Here is a 16,458-nt window from a genome sequence, read left to right as displayed (position 1 = left end):
TGTCAGCAAGCTGAGTGGGAGCCTGCCCTGGCAGCAAGGAAGGCCAGCAGCATCCTGGTTCATAGGAGCAAAAGCACAGGTGGTAGAGCTAGAGGAACAATTGTGCCTCGATATTCATAGTGCTCTGATTTGGACCCACAGTACAAGAAGGTCACTGACATGATGAGGTGAACTTGGTGAACTGGTTAGGGACTGGAGCGCTCCTGTGAGGAAGGGAGAACTTGTGGGAGGACCTTGTACCTATGGGAAGGCCATTGCCCAGCTGGAACAAGGCTTTTCACAGCAGTGCGTGTTGGGAGGATGTGAATCAAAATTTTTCATCTGGGGCAAGAGATTCATTGTGGATGTAAGGACCACTTTTCTCTGTGAGGAGAGACAGACAGTGGAGGAGGCTGCCCAGAGAAACTGTGGGCTCTATTGCACTTCAAAGACTGCAGCTCAGCATGGCCACATGACCATTTCCTTCCCCATGGTGCGACAGCAGAGAGAATGGGAAACAAAGCAGAACTCATGTGAGAAAAAATATTAGCTCAGACAGATGAGGAAAGTGGAAACAAAAAAGCAGTGATAGCAGTATATATGGCTCACTGCAATTATTACCACCTGCTGTCTGACACCCATTGCTAGCATGATGCCTGGAAGCACCACAGGGTCTCACCCTGCCAACCAATGCTCTCAACCCCCAAGCAATGCTGCTCCCAGCCAGCGTTATGGCCTTCAGTGTGGTGCCACGTGGTATGGAGTGATTCCTGTCTTCATTTTGGTCCCACCTTCTTGTCTGTGCCATTATGGTGGTGGCCTTGCCCCAACAAGTGTCCTGGTCCAGCCCCAGGCATGCATGTATCACTCAGCAACAAACAAATGGTGTATGATTGAAACTGTTCTGGATGAAACTGACATGCTGCGTAGAGTAAGAGGTTGTACACCGTGACTTCCATGGGTGCCTTTCAATCCTAGTATCTCTGTAGTTTTACTGTACAATTAAGGATATTTAAATACAACCAGGAATTTATGTTCAGTTAATGTAATTGAGTGTAAGATTTATTATAAATACAGAGAAATTTCCTGAAGTTGATATAGCTTGGCATGAAAGAGCTATGACATGAGACTGTCCTGTTAGCATTATCACTATGGGCAGTGAATTACTCTATGAGCATTCTGCTGCATCTTGGAACAGACGTGCACAGTGTATCACGTAAAACTAGCTTCTGTTTCTTAAGAGGCGTTTAGTAACTCAATACATTTAAGAAATCCCCAAAATAACTTTGAATGGAATGAAGCTAAAGAAAAGAATGTCCTTAATTATCTTCAACCATTTTCAGAAAAAGATTAGTTCAGCTTACTAGAGCTGTATGTTCACAGTTGAAAATTCTGGGTTAAAGATATGCGTATGAAAGAAATGTGGATCAAATGCCAGGCAAAAATGATAAACTTTGGTACGACTTTCTGTGCTTGGCACTTTGATAGCACTTGGATTAGTCATGGAGAGAGGTCAATCTTTGGTCATTATATTTCAACAGCTGTTTTGTTTTGTATGTAAGACATTGCTATGTTTTAGTTGATGAAGAGCCTATCAGTGGAATGCTGTTACATCATAAGACATAACTTCAATTAGTATGAACCTCTAGAATATCACTTAAACTAAATATTAACATTTTCTGTGCTTTGAGTAAGTAAATAAAGAACTCTGTTTTAATCTTCCCTCTCTATGAGGAAGGATGAAATGGGAACCTGTATTCTGAATGTCAAAACAGAAAAGAAAAAAAGGAAAAGCTTGCTTATTTGATTGTATTGGTTTAGCAAGATCAGAAAAGTATTTTTTTGGTGGCTTAGCAGGATTGTTTTTTTGTTGTTGTTTTTAACTCTAAAAACATTGGGAAGGACAGCATCTGTAGACTTCTGACTTTGGAGATGCTCTGTAGTCTGGTGTATAGGAAATATCAAATTCAGAAAAGGCTATTTTATGAGGAATGTTGGGAGTGCTGCAACTTCTCATGAATTCATCTTTTCCTTGTTCCGAAAGGTTTTAAATTCTTAGAATAGATCCAGTGGATCTTCATAGTATGTGTTTTACTTTCTTTCCATTATGGTTTGAAATCCTGTGAAATCCACTGTGGTCTTTCTTTACAGTGAGGTGACGGAGCACTGGAACAGGCTGCCCAGGGAGGTGGTGGAGTCTCCTTCTCTGGAGATGTTCAAGACCTGCCTGGATGCCTACCTGTGCGACCTGCTGTAGGGAACCTGCTTTGGCAGGGGGGTTGGACTCAATGATCTCTGGAGGTCCCTTCCAACCCCTACAATTCTGTGATTCTGTGATTCTGTGACATATGTTTTTACCTGTAGGACAAGTTGCATGATCAAAGTCAACTGTCGGTGTAGGCAAGCTCTGCCTTTCCAAAATAAGTAGCTAACATATGAACAGGGGGAAAAAAAAAACAACAATGTTATAGATTGTACAGACAAAAGTAATGAATAAAGTTGGATCAATAAGAGAGTCTTTCTGCATTTCTCTGAGCATACATAGATAAATTAGATCCCTTTTGTAACCCTTTCTTCATCAAAATGCTCATCTATTGTAATGAAGTGATATTATTAAGCCTAAATTACTTTTAAGAAACTCTAAAACTTCAGCTTTAACTGAAAAAGTTCCTTCTTGTACTGAAAAGCAAGGATGCAGTTACATAAGTGTTGAGGATGTTAATTCTCAGCCACTGCTTTGAACTTTTATTCTTGCGATCAAAAGTCTTGTTCTTAGACTCTCTTTGTTCCAGGCTCTGTATTGCAGTATTATGTTCTTTGTAGGTGTGCCCATAGAAACCTGTTCTCATGTCCTATTGTTCATAAAATAGCAACAGTTTTTGCGAAGTTGCATAGCCCAGTTTCCCACTCTAACGTGCATTATTCATATCCTTCAGTAATGGGAAGAATTGATAGAATGCAAATATTATAAATAATTGCAAGTGGGTTTACATTATGTGTACAAAGATATAGCCACTCTCCATTGAGGAGGTAAATTATAGAGGACTACAAAACAAATTTCCTATGGCCAAACAAGCGTTCACTTTAATTTGAAAATTAATGGCTATGCGATTAAAAAATACTTGTTGTAGAAAAGTAATTTCTTCTACCTATCATACATCGTTCTTGTTCCATTCACATGGTTGTTAATAAGTTTTTAAATTATACTGTAGAGTTGGTTTTTTTTTTTTTGTAAAAATAATTGTATAATGTTGAAAATATGTTTCACCAAGTTAAGTGAAATAATGCAGCTTCTGAAATGAAACTTTAGAGTTGCGTATGTTTAGTATTTATTTTTTGTCACTTTTGAAGAATTTTTTAGAGTTTTCAGAAGTGCTTTAACACTTTTTTTCTTTTCCTTTTCAGTCATTATTTAACCTACTGGAGTTTCGAAGGCTAGTTTTGAATTTCAATCCTCCTGCGAATGCTCAAGACTTGCCCCGAAACCAAAAGGTAAATTAGGAGCTGACTTCCCCTAGTGGTTAATGAGGACATTTCTCTCTTGTAATTGAATTTTGTACTGCTCTGTACCTCAAATTAGCACATTTTATAGAAGCCAATTAACACTGCTCTGAGCTTTCTATTACGGATCTTACCTAAAACATGTTGGCTACGCCATAGAGTAGTACTTTCTTAACATCCTGGCCTATAGAATTTGCTTAGCATACTATGCTAAGTATAGTATGCTGTTTAGACTTGGTTTGTTGAATGGGCTTCTCTGATAGTGGTAGCACTGATGCTAGTGAGTGTGCGGTTTTAATGTGGAAGTAGTTTGTATGAACAAACATGTTTTATTCTGCTCCTGTCGCACTGTAGGTATGGGCATACTTTTGGGTTGCTCTGCATAGTTTTGATCAGTGTAGTTTTACCTGTAACATTACTGTTGACAAGGAGTGTGTGTTAATTATTTGCAATTCAAGATCTGAGAATAAGCCTTTGATTATTAGTTGGTCTCTTCTAGCCTTTTAGCAAGGTGATAGTAAACATAAATTCTCCGGTGTTCATTGTGGTCATTGTGGTATTCATATAGAACTGAGGAGTAGAGAAGTTGGCTCAGATTTCTCGTAATCTCAGACTAACGTGGAGGAGTGGTCATGAACTGAGGGACAAAATAGATCAAGTTATTTTCCTTTAGAGGATATCCTCTGAGGAAAGATGTATGGGAACACAAATGAATTTTCTGTTACACATTCTTTTATAAGGAAGAAATAGAAGGAGGAAGTTGCTGTATGTTATGTAAAAGCATCTAGAATCCTAATTTTCAGCAATGCAGAGCAGTGGATTTTTTGCATATCCTGAAATAAGACTATTGTCTTTTGCCCATTTCCTTAAGATTTTATAAAGAGAGTGTGTTGACAGCCTGGCTTAAAGTTGTTTGGCATTGGAGGATTGACTGGAATGTTCACTAGGAAAAAAAAGCTGCAATTTGAAAAGCAAAAGAAAACAAATAGAGATGGTGTCCATTTTCTAAACCTTTAGGTATGCACCATAAAAGGGAAGCTGCATGTTCAGTCAGAACTGTATTAATCCTCCCTTCCACCCCTTCCCCCTCTGCTTAAAGAGCAAGTTGTCACTTGTTTTCTTTAAGAAAAAGTGTTTGCATTATATCATGAGATTTTGTGAAAATACAGCATCGATAGAGTTAGGAGCATATCACAAAAGGATGACAGATTGGTATATTCTAATAAGAAGGACAGGATAAAATCATGCTTTGCTCCAGCAAGGCAATTCACAGGTAAAGAGATAATAATTGCAAGCTCTTGTCTTTGAGAAATATCTTACTCAAGCATTGCCACTAGCAGCCATATTCATTTAGCAATTTAAAGTGCTATTTCTTAGAAATTCTTATCATTACAAACATGTAATGATCATATGAGATGATGAGACAGCAAACTGTAGGATTCAGGTAGGAACCTTGCTTGCTTGCAAGCCTACTAGTAAGAATCTCTGGCAGTAGTTCCTATCCTCTCGTATGTTTAAACTTAACTTAGATTCCAGAGTGGAATTGTAATTAATCCATATAATTGTATCTCATACCTGAAGCTGAAAAAGGATTGTATTAACATAAAAATATTTTGAGAGGAGAAAGAACAAGAATAAAAAAGCCCTTGGATTTACTTATGTCTGCTTACTTGTTTTAACAAATATTTTTACCTACTGTGGTGGTGTGTGTTTGTTTGTTTGTTTTGTAGGTGGTGGTGGTTTCTTCTTACTTTGTGTGTGTATGTGTGGTGTGTTGCTTATTTCCCCCTTCCTCCCTATCTAGTATTAAATCCTGGATGTGACTGATATTCCTTGCTCATAGAACAAGTTTTAATAAGCTCAGCTTTGGTTCTTGTTGATGGAAAGTAGAGTTTAATGCCAGGATCGTAAAAGTGTCATGGTATAGAATTAAAGCATATCGTTGCTCTTCAGTGCACAGTGAAGTGTTTCTGTCATCTATTACCAATATATTGAATTCAAATTCAAATGCAAAATTTTCTATCTGGAAATCATTGGGAAAAATTGTGGCATAACAAATAAAACTTCTACCACCAGCACAAAAACAACAAAACCCACACGCACTTATTTCAGCTGACTGAACTTTGCTTTTCTTGACTTTTAAACTTCAATATACACTTAAAATCTCAAATCAACTTTTCTTCCTTTCTGAAATTCCTTCTTCTTCATTAGTGGATCAGTCAGCTTCCCATGGAACAAAATATGATTTTCTGTACTTACTGCATCCTACATGCTTTCCCAGTTATCTGTTCATACGAAAGCATAAGGTATTTTTTGCTGTAATCAGGGAGGCCACAAACATATTTGATGTAGAGTAGATCTTCAAGAAATGTTCAGTTATTACAGGAAAAGAGTTAATGTGCTACAGGTTAGGACATTGTTCGCTGTTTCAGCATTATTGGCATGCCAGTGTGCTGGCATAGTGCTTGACAATAATGAATGCTTGCTACGTATCAAATACGTAGATTGTTTTAGAAGTATTCCTTAATCACAAATTGTCCCAACATCACTGCATTAAGAAGGTGCTTATGCAGGCAAGATATGTGATAAATTAGAGAACATCTTAGATAAGAATTTTCCATATAACTTCTATTTTAAAGTTGAATTCAACTTTTTTATTTTTGCACATAGAGTATGCTTCAAAATGGAGACCTTATGCTGTGCTGTGTTTACTTCATCAGTTCTTTTGTTCTAATACACAACCCCTTGTGACCCAGCTAAATCCATTTGAAGATTTTAGCCTTTGTTTAGTGAAAATCACTGTTTGTTGTGCTAGTACCTGCATATTCTGGTTGAGGATCATGACAAATGCATTAAAAGAGCACTTTCAAAGAAAAAAAATTACTAGTTTTAGAAAACCTTTTTAGACTTTACAGATTATCCCATGTACTCTTTCTGAAATCACTATCCTTTTCTTTAACTGAAAACTACATGCCTGACAGTCAGCCAAATCATTACTGTAAATTTGGTTGATGTAGTTGTGTTCCTTGTCAGTGTACTTGCAATTTAATAGTACAGAGGTGATATCTAGAGCATTGTGGTCAACTGTCTATGTTATGCATATGAATAGATAATTGATACTACAGAAAATTCTTGATAAATTGTAATTCTGTTCATCTTTAGTAGATCACTCTATTAAAATTGTAAGAATGAATCACAGTTAGTTTCCCTGTTTTATAATTGTACATTGTTTTAAAAATGTAAATGGAAGACTAAATTATATTCTCAAATTATGAAAATTCATTGTAGAATTAGGATGGCATTTGGTGAAGCCTTTGATCTTTCCTGTGAACATTGGTTATAATTGATGTTTTGCAGAGGGAACTAAAAGAGCAAAGAAAATTTGTTGAGAATTTACATGACTAGAAGTAGTTTCTAGGTATTATGAAGAACACGTTTTAATTCCTCACTGCCATGATATTTGAAACTGAAATAAAGCCTTTATGTACTAGAGCCTTATACATACTGAATTGACATGGGAATGACTAAACAAGTCTGGTCTTTGATTAGCGTGTTTGTCATCAAGTAATTCCAGTTTGATGGGCATCTGACAGCTGTGCTCTTTGAATGATACTTCGTTCTAAGTACAAGTGGATATTACATGGGTTTTAGTTTCACAAGTGTGTCTGCTACCCACTAAGGACTAAGAGTGATAGTTAATCTCCACATTAAACCAGTGGATTAATCTGTGTTGTGATTGATTGTGTTTCAGTTTACTTATTCTTCATTATAAGGGCCTGATAGAAATAAGCATAGGGAATTTGGGCTTGTTGCCCAGAGTGTATAAGATTTAGTGGTAAGTAGGTTTTGGGATTAACAGATCTGTCCACTTGTTCATTCGGCCTTATTTTAAGCTAAACAGTCACATCTCGATGTGATTTCAAAAAGCTGTCAGTTTTTGAAGTGTAATTTTCTTTCCAGATAATTACATTATTTTGTAAATAGGACATTATTTTGTAATACCAAGAGGTCTTGTGCACAAACTGGGACAGGATGTTCCTGCAACATCAGGAAGCATGTCTTTATTGTGAAGGTGTCAGAGCTCTGGCACAGGTTTCCCAAGGAGTTTTGACGTTTTCTCCTTGCTAATTTTCAAAAGCTACCTGGGCACCATGCTCTGGCTGACCCTGCTTGAGTCAGGGGTTGGAGCAGATGGACACAGAGATCCCTACCAACCTCAAGTATGCTGTTGTTCTGTGATAAATCTGACAAGTAAAAGGCAACACAACCTCGATTGCAATGGAAGTAAACTTAAATATTAGTTTGACAATTGGCAATATATATGCTTAGTTCATTCACCAGCACTTTTGTCAACTGTATCTTTGTTACTGCTTTATTAAATATTTTTAATTCTTCAAATACAGGAACATAGGAATTTGCCTTTCATGCGTGAATTGAGGTACCTGTTTGCACTTCTGGTTGGTTCAAAAAGAAAATATGTCGACCCATCTAGGGCGGTTGAAATTCTTAAAGATGCTTTTAAATCAAATGATTCTCAACAGGTAATTTATGTTTTTTTAATTCAAAATTATATATGCTCTCATATAGTCATATAACAGTAGGATTTTGCTCTTTCCAGAAACACTTTATTTCTACAGAAACGTCCTGCTTGAGGTTATATGGTTAGGGTATTTAATTGCAACAACATGCTGAAGTTAGTGCCTGGTGAAAGTAATATTAGTCACTGTTGGATACCAGAGGGTTTGAACAATAGGATTCATAAGATGCCTTTGAACTGCAGTGGTGTGAAAGCTGAGTCCAAGTAATAAGGATCACAAGACTACATAGAGGCTGAGGAACACTAGAATATTAATGTGCTGTAAGAGGTGCATGTAAAAAAAAACAAACAAACAAAAAAAAAAACAAACAAAAAAAAGCAAACACAAAAACAAACCATGGCATAGTCTTAGGCACTGTGTGACTTGGGAATTCTTGTAGGGGAAGGAATACTGCTATCTTGATATTGCAGAGTGACATACCACTGTATTCTGTAATGTATGTGAATGTTTACTGATCATTTAATATTTTCCAACAGCAAGATGTTAGTGAATTTACACACAAATTACTAGATTGGTTGGAAGATGCCTTCCAAATCAAAGCTGAAGAAGAGAGGTAAGATTTTTTTTCTAACCCTGTGTATTGAACGTTTAGTTGAGGAAAAGACAAACCAAACAGAAATCTGCTTTTAATTGTATGGCTGAAAAAGATCCGAGCTTGTAGCTGTACTCGTTAAAATGTAATTTTCCTTGTATGCTGATAGCTTCAATTTTCTGAATTTTCTTTTTCACCTTCTTCTTCCATGTTAAATATCCAGAATATATAAATAGTAGACATAAGTGTTGTCAGTAATGTTAAGCTTTTTTTTTTTCATTTGAATGCAGTTTAATTTTCAATACCATAGTTTAAATTCTTCAAAACCTTGCTCCTGTTTTTGTTCTCAGAAGATGAATGCTGGTAGTTTGTGTAAGTGAACATCTACTTGTAAACTACTTTTTGAACATATACTTGTTTCTATAGTGTCTGAAAAAGTAGTTCTTTACAAATTTATTTTGTATTTGAATTTGATTTACATAAGTTTTGCTGGAATTAAGTGCTTCTGAAACTTAATTTTCAGACTATACTCACCATTGCAAATATGTGAATGTTTGTTGTCATTAGAGGAAAGTACAAAACAGTGAACTGTAACTAAGTAAAATAGTCAGCATTTCTATAATAAATTTAAAATATCTTACACATTTTTGTAAGAATTTATGGCTTTCTGTGATCTTGTACTAATATGCTTTCTGTTTTCAGGGATGGAGAGAAACCAAAGAACCCAATGGTGGAGTTATTTTATGGACGATTTCTAGCAGTTGGTGTACTTGAAGGTATGTGCCTGAATTTACTTGGACTTTTGTGCAGGTGTGTTTTCAGTGGTAGTCTAAATGCACAGATGAATGATGCAGTTGTAACATTTTTAGCTGTCTGCAAAAATAAGCTTGGAGAATACACCTGCAGAATGTGTTAAAAGGTTTGTCCTGAGAAGACGAGACTAACAGTGAATGTGGTGAACTTCAGCCATCATGAATGACTGTTTCATTATCTTATAAAGCTGAGTGTGTCCTGAAGTGTAGTAGAAGTTGAGTTGCAGACCAAAAATGATTGCTAGAACTGATAATCAGAGCATTTTTGTCATTTGCTAATGGTATACAGAAGACAAGTGACTACATTTTATTTAGCTAGTCTCTCTCAATCTTCTTCATTTAACGGAATTTAAATTTTCAGTTCTATTTGTCTGCGCAATTTCTGGTGTGGATAACTCATCTTCTTTAAAGTATTGTTCAAGGAACCGTTGGAAACTTGCTCAAGGGCAGTGTCAGAGAGTGTGCTGAGCAGTCAGAGAACTGTACAACAAGCTTTCCTTTATCTAACTGGCTTACAATTTGTGGAAATGCAGCCTTTTATATTTTCCAGTGGACGGAAACTGTGAAAGCATTTTTAATGTTGCTGATTCTGTCTCTGTCCAGAGAGCAAATAATTGTTGAGATGCATTTGAATGAAGAACATATAATCTTTGAAGTGTCTTTTATATTGTCCCTTGGCCTGGAACACTTCAGTGCTTTGTTGTCAGACTCAAAAACTGTTGTCTGAATTCCTTGCTACTAGCTAGCATTCTCATTCCTTTCTTTTAGATTCTTTTGTCCTTCACAATCACATCTCTATTGAGCAGATATTAACAAACAAAACAGAAACAACAAAAAAGAGACAACACCAACTGGCTGATGCAAGACTTGTTACTGACTTCAGGATGAAATAAATAAAAATTATAAATTGAAATCACCTGCCAGTTATATTTCTCAACATGTTTGAGCTTGCACAATGTAGCCAAGTTATGATCTTCTCTTCAGGATGGAAATAATGAATGTTCTTTTCTTGTGGTTTGTTTTTGCAAAAAATACTTGTCCAAAGAGCTGCATCTTACCAGCAATTCTACTTTCTTTGCTGATGCTGTAGAGGGTTCTATTATTCAGCTGCTATTTGCAAGAGGACTTTGACTTGGCACTACAATTTTACACACTTAAAACATTTTGAGTTATGCTTATTGTGATTACATATAGAAATAAAATAAATTATCTAAGGTGAAATGTATTACCTTCTTTTCATAGATATAAGTCAATTGCTCAGTGAGAAAATAAGAATATTGTTCAGTAAACTAGGCCAGGTGATCTATAGTTGTTTGGTGTTACTGTTTTTGTTTTGCCTTGTGTTAGTTTTCTTAGATCTTTTCGTGTGTATTTTTGTTGGTCGTTGTTATTACTTTAAAAGTAAATGTTAATTCTTAACACCTTATCTGTTTAATTTCTTCTATGAAGGTAAAAAATTTGAAAACACGGAAATGTTTGGCCAATATCCACTACAGGTTAATGGCTTTAAAGATCTGCATGAGTGCCTAGAAGCTGCAATGATTGAAGGAGAAATTGAATCTCTCCATTCAGAAAACTCTGCAAAGTCTGGTCAGGAGGTCAGTTGAATGCCCCTGAGCACATCTTTCAGAATGTTGTTGTAGTGCCCTACGTATTTCACTTGGATTCTTTTGTTGTTGTTGCTCATCTTTGTTGTGTGACCACTATTAATTTTGCTTCACATTCTGATGTTTGGCATAATTGGATTGTTAATTTTGGGGCTTGTACTACCTTTTGAGTATCAAGAATATTATTTTTTGGTACGCTAGCACTGCATAAAGTGATTGACACAGACTGGTTCCCACCTGTTGCTGATATTTGATCTCCAAAGATGTCATGTTTATAACGTTCTGTGGTAGTTAATCACTGCTTTTACTGACTTGCTGTCCTATGCCATGCTATAAGCAACATGTGCATGCTGCCTGTTTGACCATTGCTTCAAAGAGTGGTTATTATTCCTCTGTACTCTTTCTTGTAATTTCTCAGCACGCTATACTTTTTCCCCTCTCCCATTTTACTGTTTTTTCCAGCATCTTTCTCTGCCTATTGCAATGCACAATTCTCCTCTCTTTTGTTAATTGCAGTGGACAGACAGTACTTGCTCTTAAGAGCTGCTGTTCCTTCTGGTATGAACTTCCAAATGTTTCAGTGCTGTTCCTCCCAAATACCAGAGCATGCTGTAAGCATGGGTGGAGGGAATAAGATGGCACCCCTCTAGGAAGTGGGATAGGCAGTTTGTGATGTTGAGTCAAGGTGGTGAATGAAATTTCTTGAGCAAAAGTAACAAGTTAGGGAAAAGAGGAAGTTGGATTGATGGTAGTTGTAAGACAAAGAGGTGTATTCTGATTTGTCCATTTCTTGGTCATGCTTGTGTATGTCCAGCATTTTTCTCTGACAGGACTCCTTTCAATAACGTATCGGTTATTGATGTGGAAATAAAGTAATTCCTATTTCCTGCAAAGGCTGAACTACTTGTCCTTCACAGTCTCTCATGTTTCATCACAATTACTTTAAAGACGTAAAATCTTCAGAGGTTTCTTCTGCTTAAATAAAAAAATCAGATACGGTTTCTTCTAGTCTTTTGCAATAATGAAATATTGCAGCCTTTAGTAATCTCAGTACGCAGGATTTAATTACCCACCCTGATGATACACCTTGATATCATACTCCAATTCGAAGTGTCACTTAAAATTTGTGTTAACAACAGAAGTTTTGTAGCACCTCTTTTGCAGTCAGTTTTTCTGGTCAGTTAATGCTTATCAAATACTGATCAACCAAATTAGATGTTAGCAAATGTGTATATTTTCAATTACCACATTGTCAAATGTATTGTTGCATCTTACTTTATTCTTCTCTGCCAGGATGCTTCAAATTCTTTTTTCTTTTTTAATTCCAGCACTTTATATAAATTACTTCTAAAAATGAGTAGGTTTTTGGAAATATAACAAAAAGAAAAAAAAAAAAACTAAATATATTGGCACAGTTCAAAGTTTGATTTCTTTAAGCAAGATAAAATCTTGTATGTAGGTACAGTGAGAACAGTATCGTCCATCTTATGGACTGTAGGCTTGAACTTAAAGTCTGTGTGCATTCATGCATAAAATGTCAGTTCAGTTGTTAATGCTTGACTAGAAATGTCAGACTTTGTTTATTTTGGGTTGTTTTTTTTTCAGCCTTTAATGGTTAAAAAATGTTTCTACAGGGGATGGAAGGATAATCACATACTGTTCTAGAGTGTTGATCTTTGAGCTCTGTGAAGCTGTTTTAATTAGTTTAGGTTAGCATGTGAAAATGAAGTGAAATAATTGTATTGACAACAGTGGCACAATGAGGAAGGTAACGTGAAGTCCTAATCTAGAAAACATTGTTATTACTATAGAGTCTCCTAAGCAGGTTATCTTTCCCTGGAATTAAATAACATATTTGTACTGGCTGCAGCTGTTAGTTTGCTTAAACATTAATGCCTCAAAAGTAGAAATTTGGAATTTCTGAAGGAAGCTGAATTAATTGTAGTTTTATCAAAGTTAATCTCTGTTGAAGAAGACTTCAAGTGGCATTGCTAAGAGTTGGTAGATACCAAACTTAACGGTAATGATGTTGATGTGGTTGTAGTGTGTTAAGATTCATTCATCCTTTTTCCCACTACTGCTTTTAATGGAATATTTAGCTAGTTCACTATTTTTATAAAAGTAGTGTGTAGAAAGATCAGCCATGCAGTAGAGGGTATCCACATGTGAATTAATATTCAAACATGGAAAAGACAGCATTGCCTGTCTCAAGGAATTAAATCCAAATTCAGGAGAAGATGGAGGTCAGGGTGTGTGCATGGGGTTCGAAGTATGGAGAAAACTAGATCAAATTTATCAACAGCATTGTTGATGTTGATGAGTTCAGCAGATTAGCAGTTTAGTCATTAAATGGTTTGGGGTCCTTGCAATAGAAGGGATTTAGGGAAGGATTGTGTTTTGGTTTTGCTAATTTTAGCATTGAAATATACTGCTGTGTGAAGGAGTTGGAAGACTTAAGTTAGAAATTGTCTCCTTTAAAACTAAGGAATAGTTAGTGAAGGCTAACATAGGCAAGAAAAGGCAAGGCAGTTCCTTTTGCATGCAGGAAGAGAGTGATGGTGATGGTAATGAACTAGGAAAATTCAGCAATCTGCTTGAGAGCTGTTTGTGTGACTGCTAAGGCTGGACAAAGAGGAAACACTGCTCAGAGATGTGGAATGGTGAGAACCTAGACTAGAATTTTAACCATGAGCAAAGAAAGAAAAGCCTGTTATGGAGGTGTTATGTGGAAAGAATATTTGAGACATTTCACTAGACAGAAAGCTTGCCATGAGCCCCAAGTCAAATACATTGGTGCTTACATCAAAATTGTGTGACAGTCATGCCCGCAGCAATCAAAAGCTTGCATACAAAACATATTGCACATCCATAAATGGATAGACCGAGCTTTTTATTTTGGAGAATGGAAGGGGGGAAAAAAAGAACTCTAATGGAGCTGAGTTTGTCTAGTTTGTCTTGTATTTTTGTTTACTAAACGAAATATAAAAGGAGGGTAAGGATAGACCTGTGTTGAATACCTAGAGGAAGTTGGGATGAGATGATGATAATATGGGTTGGTTAATGGACAGGTTAGCAGTGATTAGGGAAATGAAAAGAAACTTTAAAAGATGTTATTTGTACAAATGAGATTTCAAGAAAAAGTACCAGTTTTACAACAGTAATAGCACTTAACTAATTTGGCACAGAGCACTTACTTACTGATTTTGCTTATGAGGAAGGAGGTCATTAGAAACTTTGAGTGTTATCAGTTGAATGAAAGGGTCAGAAACTCAAATCTGAAAGAACTTGTTGGAAGAACACTTCATACAATATGAAAAAGTCTTTCAATGGCCTTTGAGAGTTGAAGGAAAATAGGACACTTGGAAAGGTAGGGGCATTCAAGTGCAGATTGCTTTTAGTACAAGAGAGATTAATGTGAAAAAATAAGAAGCCCTCCAGTCTGCTCTATTTAATGCAGTAAATAGTAGATGAGTTGAAATGCTCTGATGTGCATAGGTAATGTTGTCTCTATTTTCAGTGAAGCTGAAAATATGGGAACTTTGGAAAACTTATGCTGATGGACTCTCTAAAAGTGATTTCTTCCATAGTTGTGTCAGTATGCAAGTACTGTACCATTATTACTGAAGTTCTGTTACTGAAAGCATTCACAGTGGGTTTTTGTCTTTTTGTTTTGTTCAGCACTGGTTCACTGAGCTTCCTCCTGTCTTAACTTTTGAGCTGTCAAGATTTGAGTTTAATCAGGCTTTGGGGAGACCAGAGAAGATACACAACAAATTAGAATTTCCTCCAATTTTGTATCTGGACAGGTACAGTATATTGTTACCAACAAAGTCTTAGTATGAATATAAATTGAATTTCAGGAATTTGGTAAAATTGCTAATGTATCTAGTGAATTTCTGTTCTAGCTGAAAAAGTTGTAATTTCATAGGTTTTAGTGACGGTTTCAGAAAATACACTTAGATGACAATTTAAGACATAATGCTACATCATGCCAAAACCTTCTTGTGCTTCAGTCTTTAACTTACTGCTAGATAGTTGTATATACGGGCAAAATACTCTGAAAAATGTCACTGTCTTGCAGTGTTTATTGTTCAGATCGGGAAAGAGGGTGAGAAGTCAGCTATTTCATGGTGTTCCAGATAGACTGCATGGTATGAAGATACTCAGAATGTAAGGATCTGCAGCATCAGTGCATGGTGTCTGTATGTAGAGGTGAACTATCATCATGGCTTTCAGTTAGCTACTAAATGTTATTTGTGAGCCTAAACAGTGAAACAAGAGTATTGATACATGGCTGCTGCTAAAGGCGCTTAATTTAGAACTTTTCTGATATGTTTGTAATACGTGTATAAGACACATACATTACATGAACAGAGCTTTTGATATTGGGGATAAAGTCTCTACTAAAAGGTATGGTGGGAGGCTTAATTGGCTTACTATTTACTTCTCAGCTCTGTTTTACTGTTTAATGTGTTGTAGGTAAAAGAAGTTCTGGAGAGTGAGAGTAATTTTTTAGCACTAAGTGGTGACCACGCTGGCTGCAGACTTTTGTTTCAGTGCTGGAATGATATGAGCTGATGCACCTTTGTAACCTTCATGTTTTACAGATATATGCACAAAAACAGAGAATTAACAAGAATTAAACGGGATGAAATCAAGAGACTCAAAGAGTATCTCACGGTTTTACAGCAGAGATTAGAACGGTACTATAGATAACTGTTCACAGTGTAAATGTAAATAATGTTACAGGCTCTGTAGAACAGAATAACTCCTTTCAGCTCTACACTTTTGACTGTAGTCATTTGCTCTAAATTTCACTGCTTTATCTCTTTTCTTTTAGTGTTTCCTTTGAAAACTATTTAATTACGGTAGTTGTGATGCATGACGCTTGCTAGGAAAGGTGTGCTTTATTTAATTGAAGTCAACCAGAAACAAAATCCTTTTGCTTTGATTTTTATTCTTTTGTGTGTGTGTGTGTGTGTGTGTGTGTGTGTGTGTGTGTGTATGTGTATGTGTTTGTGTGTGTTTCGGTTTTGGTTGTACTTTTCTTTCTTTCTTTCTTTCCTTTTTTTTCTTTTTTTTTTTTTTTTCTTTTTTTTTTTTTTTTTTTTTTTTTTTGTATATGTGAGTGATGGCATTAATACATTTTATGGTTAACAGATATTTAAGCTATGGTTCTGGTCCTAAACGATTCCCCTTGGTAGATGTCCTGCAGTACGCCTTGGAGTTTGCCTCCAGTAAGCCGGTGTGCACATCTCCAGTGGATGACCTGGGTGCTAGTGCCCCCTCCAGTGGGACGCTGCCTGCCCAGACCTCACCCAGGTAAGGGCACCCTCCTTCCACTGTGAGATACAAGCGATGTGCTCAGTGCAAACCCTGCAGCTGAGAGAGAGGAGAAGCAATCTGTTTCAACTAGGTGTCTACCTGAG

The 16,458-nt window shown here is 36.3% G+C and overlaps 1 protein-coding gene across 4 annotated transcripts in view; it reads left to right on the top strand.

Annotated features, from left to right (window-relative positions):
• USP25 (ubiquitin specific peptidase 25) overlaps positions 1-16,458 on the top strand; it is a gene marked incomplete at its 5' end in the record, with an annotated part of 90,022 nt that overhangs the window by 46,791 nt on the left and 26,773 nt on the right. For 3 of the 4 annotated variants that reach the window (XM_079534656.1, XM_079534655.1, XM_079534654.1), the window contains 8 exons: positions 3,385-3,471; positions 7,884-8,021; positions 8,555-8,631; positions 9,313-9,386; positions 10,872-11,020; positions 14,708-14,835; positions 15,637-15,732; positions 16,190-16,351. In XM_079534656.1, the coding sequence (XP_079390782.1) occupies positions 3,385-3,471; positions 7,884-8,021; positions 8,555-8,631; positions 9,313-9,386; positions 10,872-11,020; positions 14,708-14,835; positions 15,637-15,732; positions 16,190-16,351 (911 nt within the window). Of the gene's footprint in view, positions 1-3,384; positions 3,472-7,883; positions 8,022-8,554; positions 8,632-9,312; positions 9,387-10,871; positions 11,021-14,707; positions 14,836-15,636; positions 15,733-16,189; positions 16,352-16,458 lie in introns of those variants that run through there. The other variant, XM_079534657.1, reaches the window with a different exon arrangement.

This window comes from Tetrao urogallus (genome assembly GCF_951394365.1).
Source record: "Tetrao urogallus genome assembly, chromosome: 1".
In the NCBI taxonomy this organism is placed as follows: domain Eukaryota; kingdom Metazoa; phylum Chordata; class Aves; order Galliformes; family Phasianidae; genus Tetrao; species Tetrao urogallus.
This window is presented reverse-complemented; position numbering and strand designations above follow the sequence as displayed.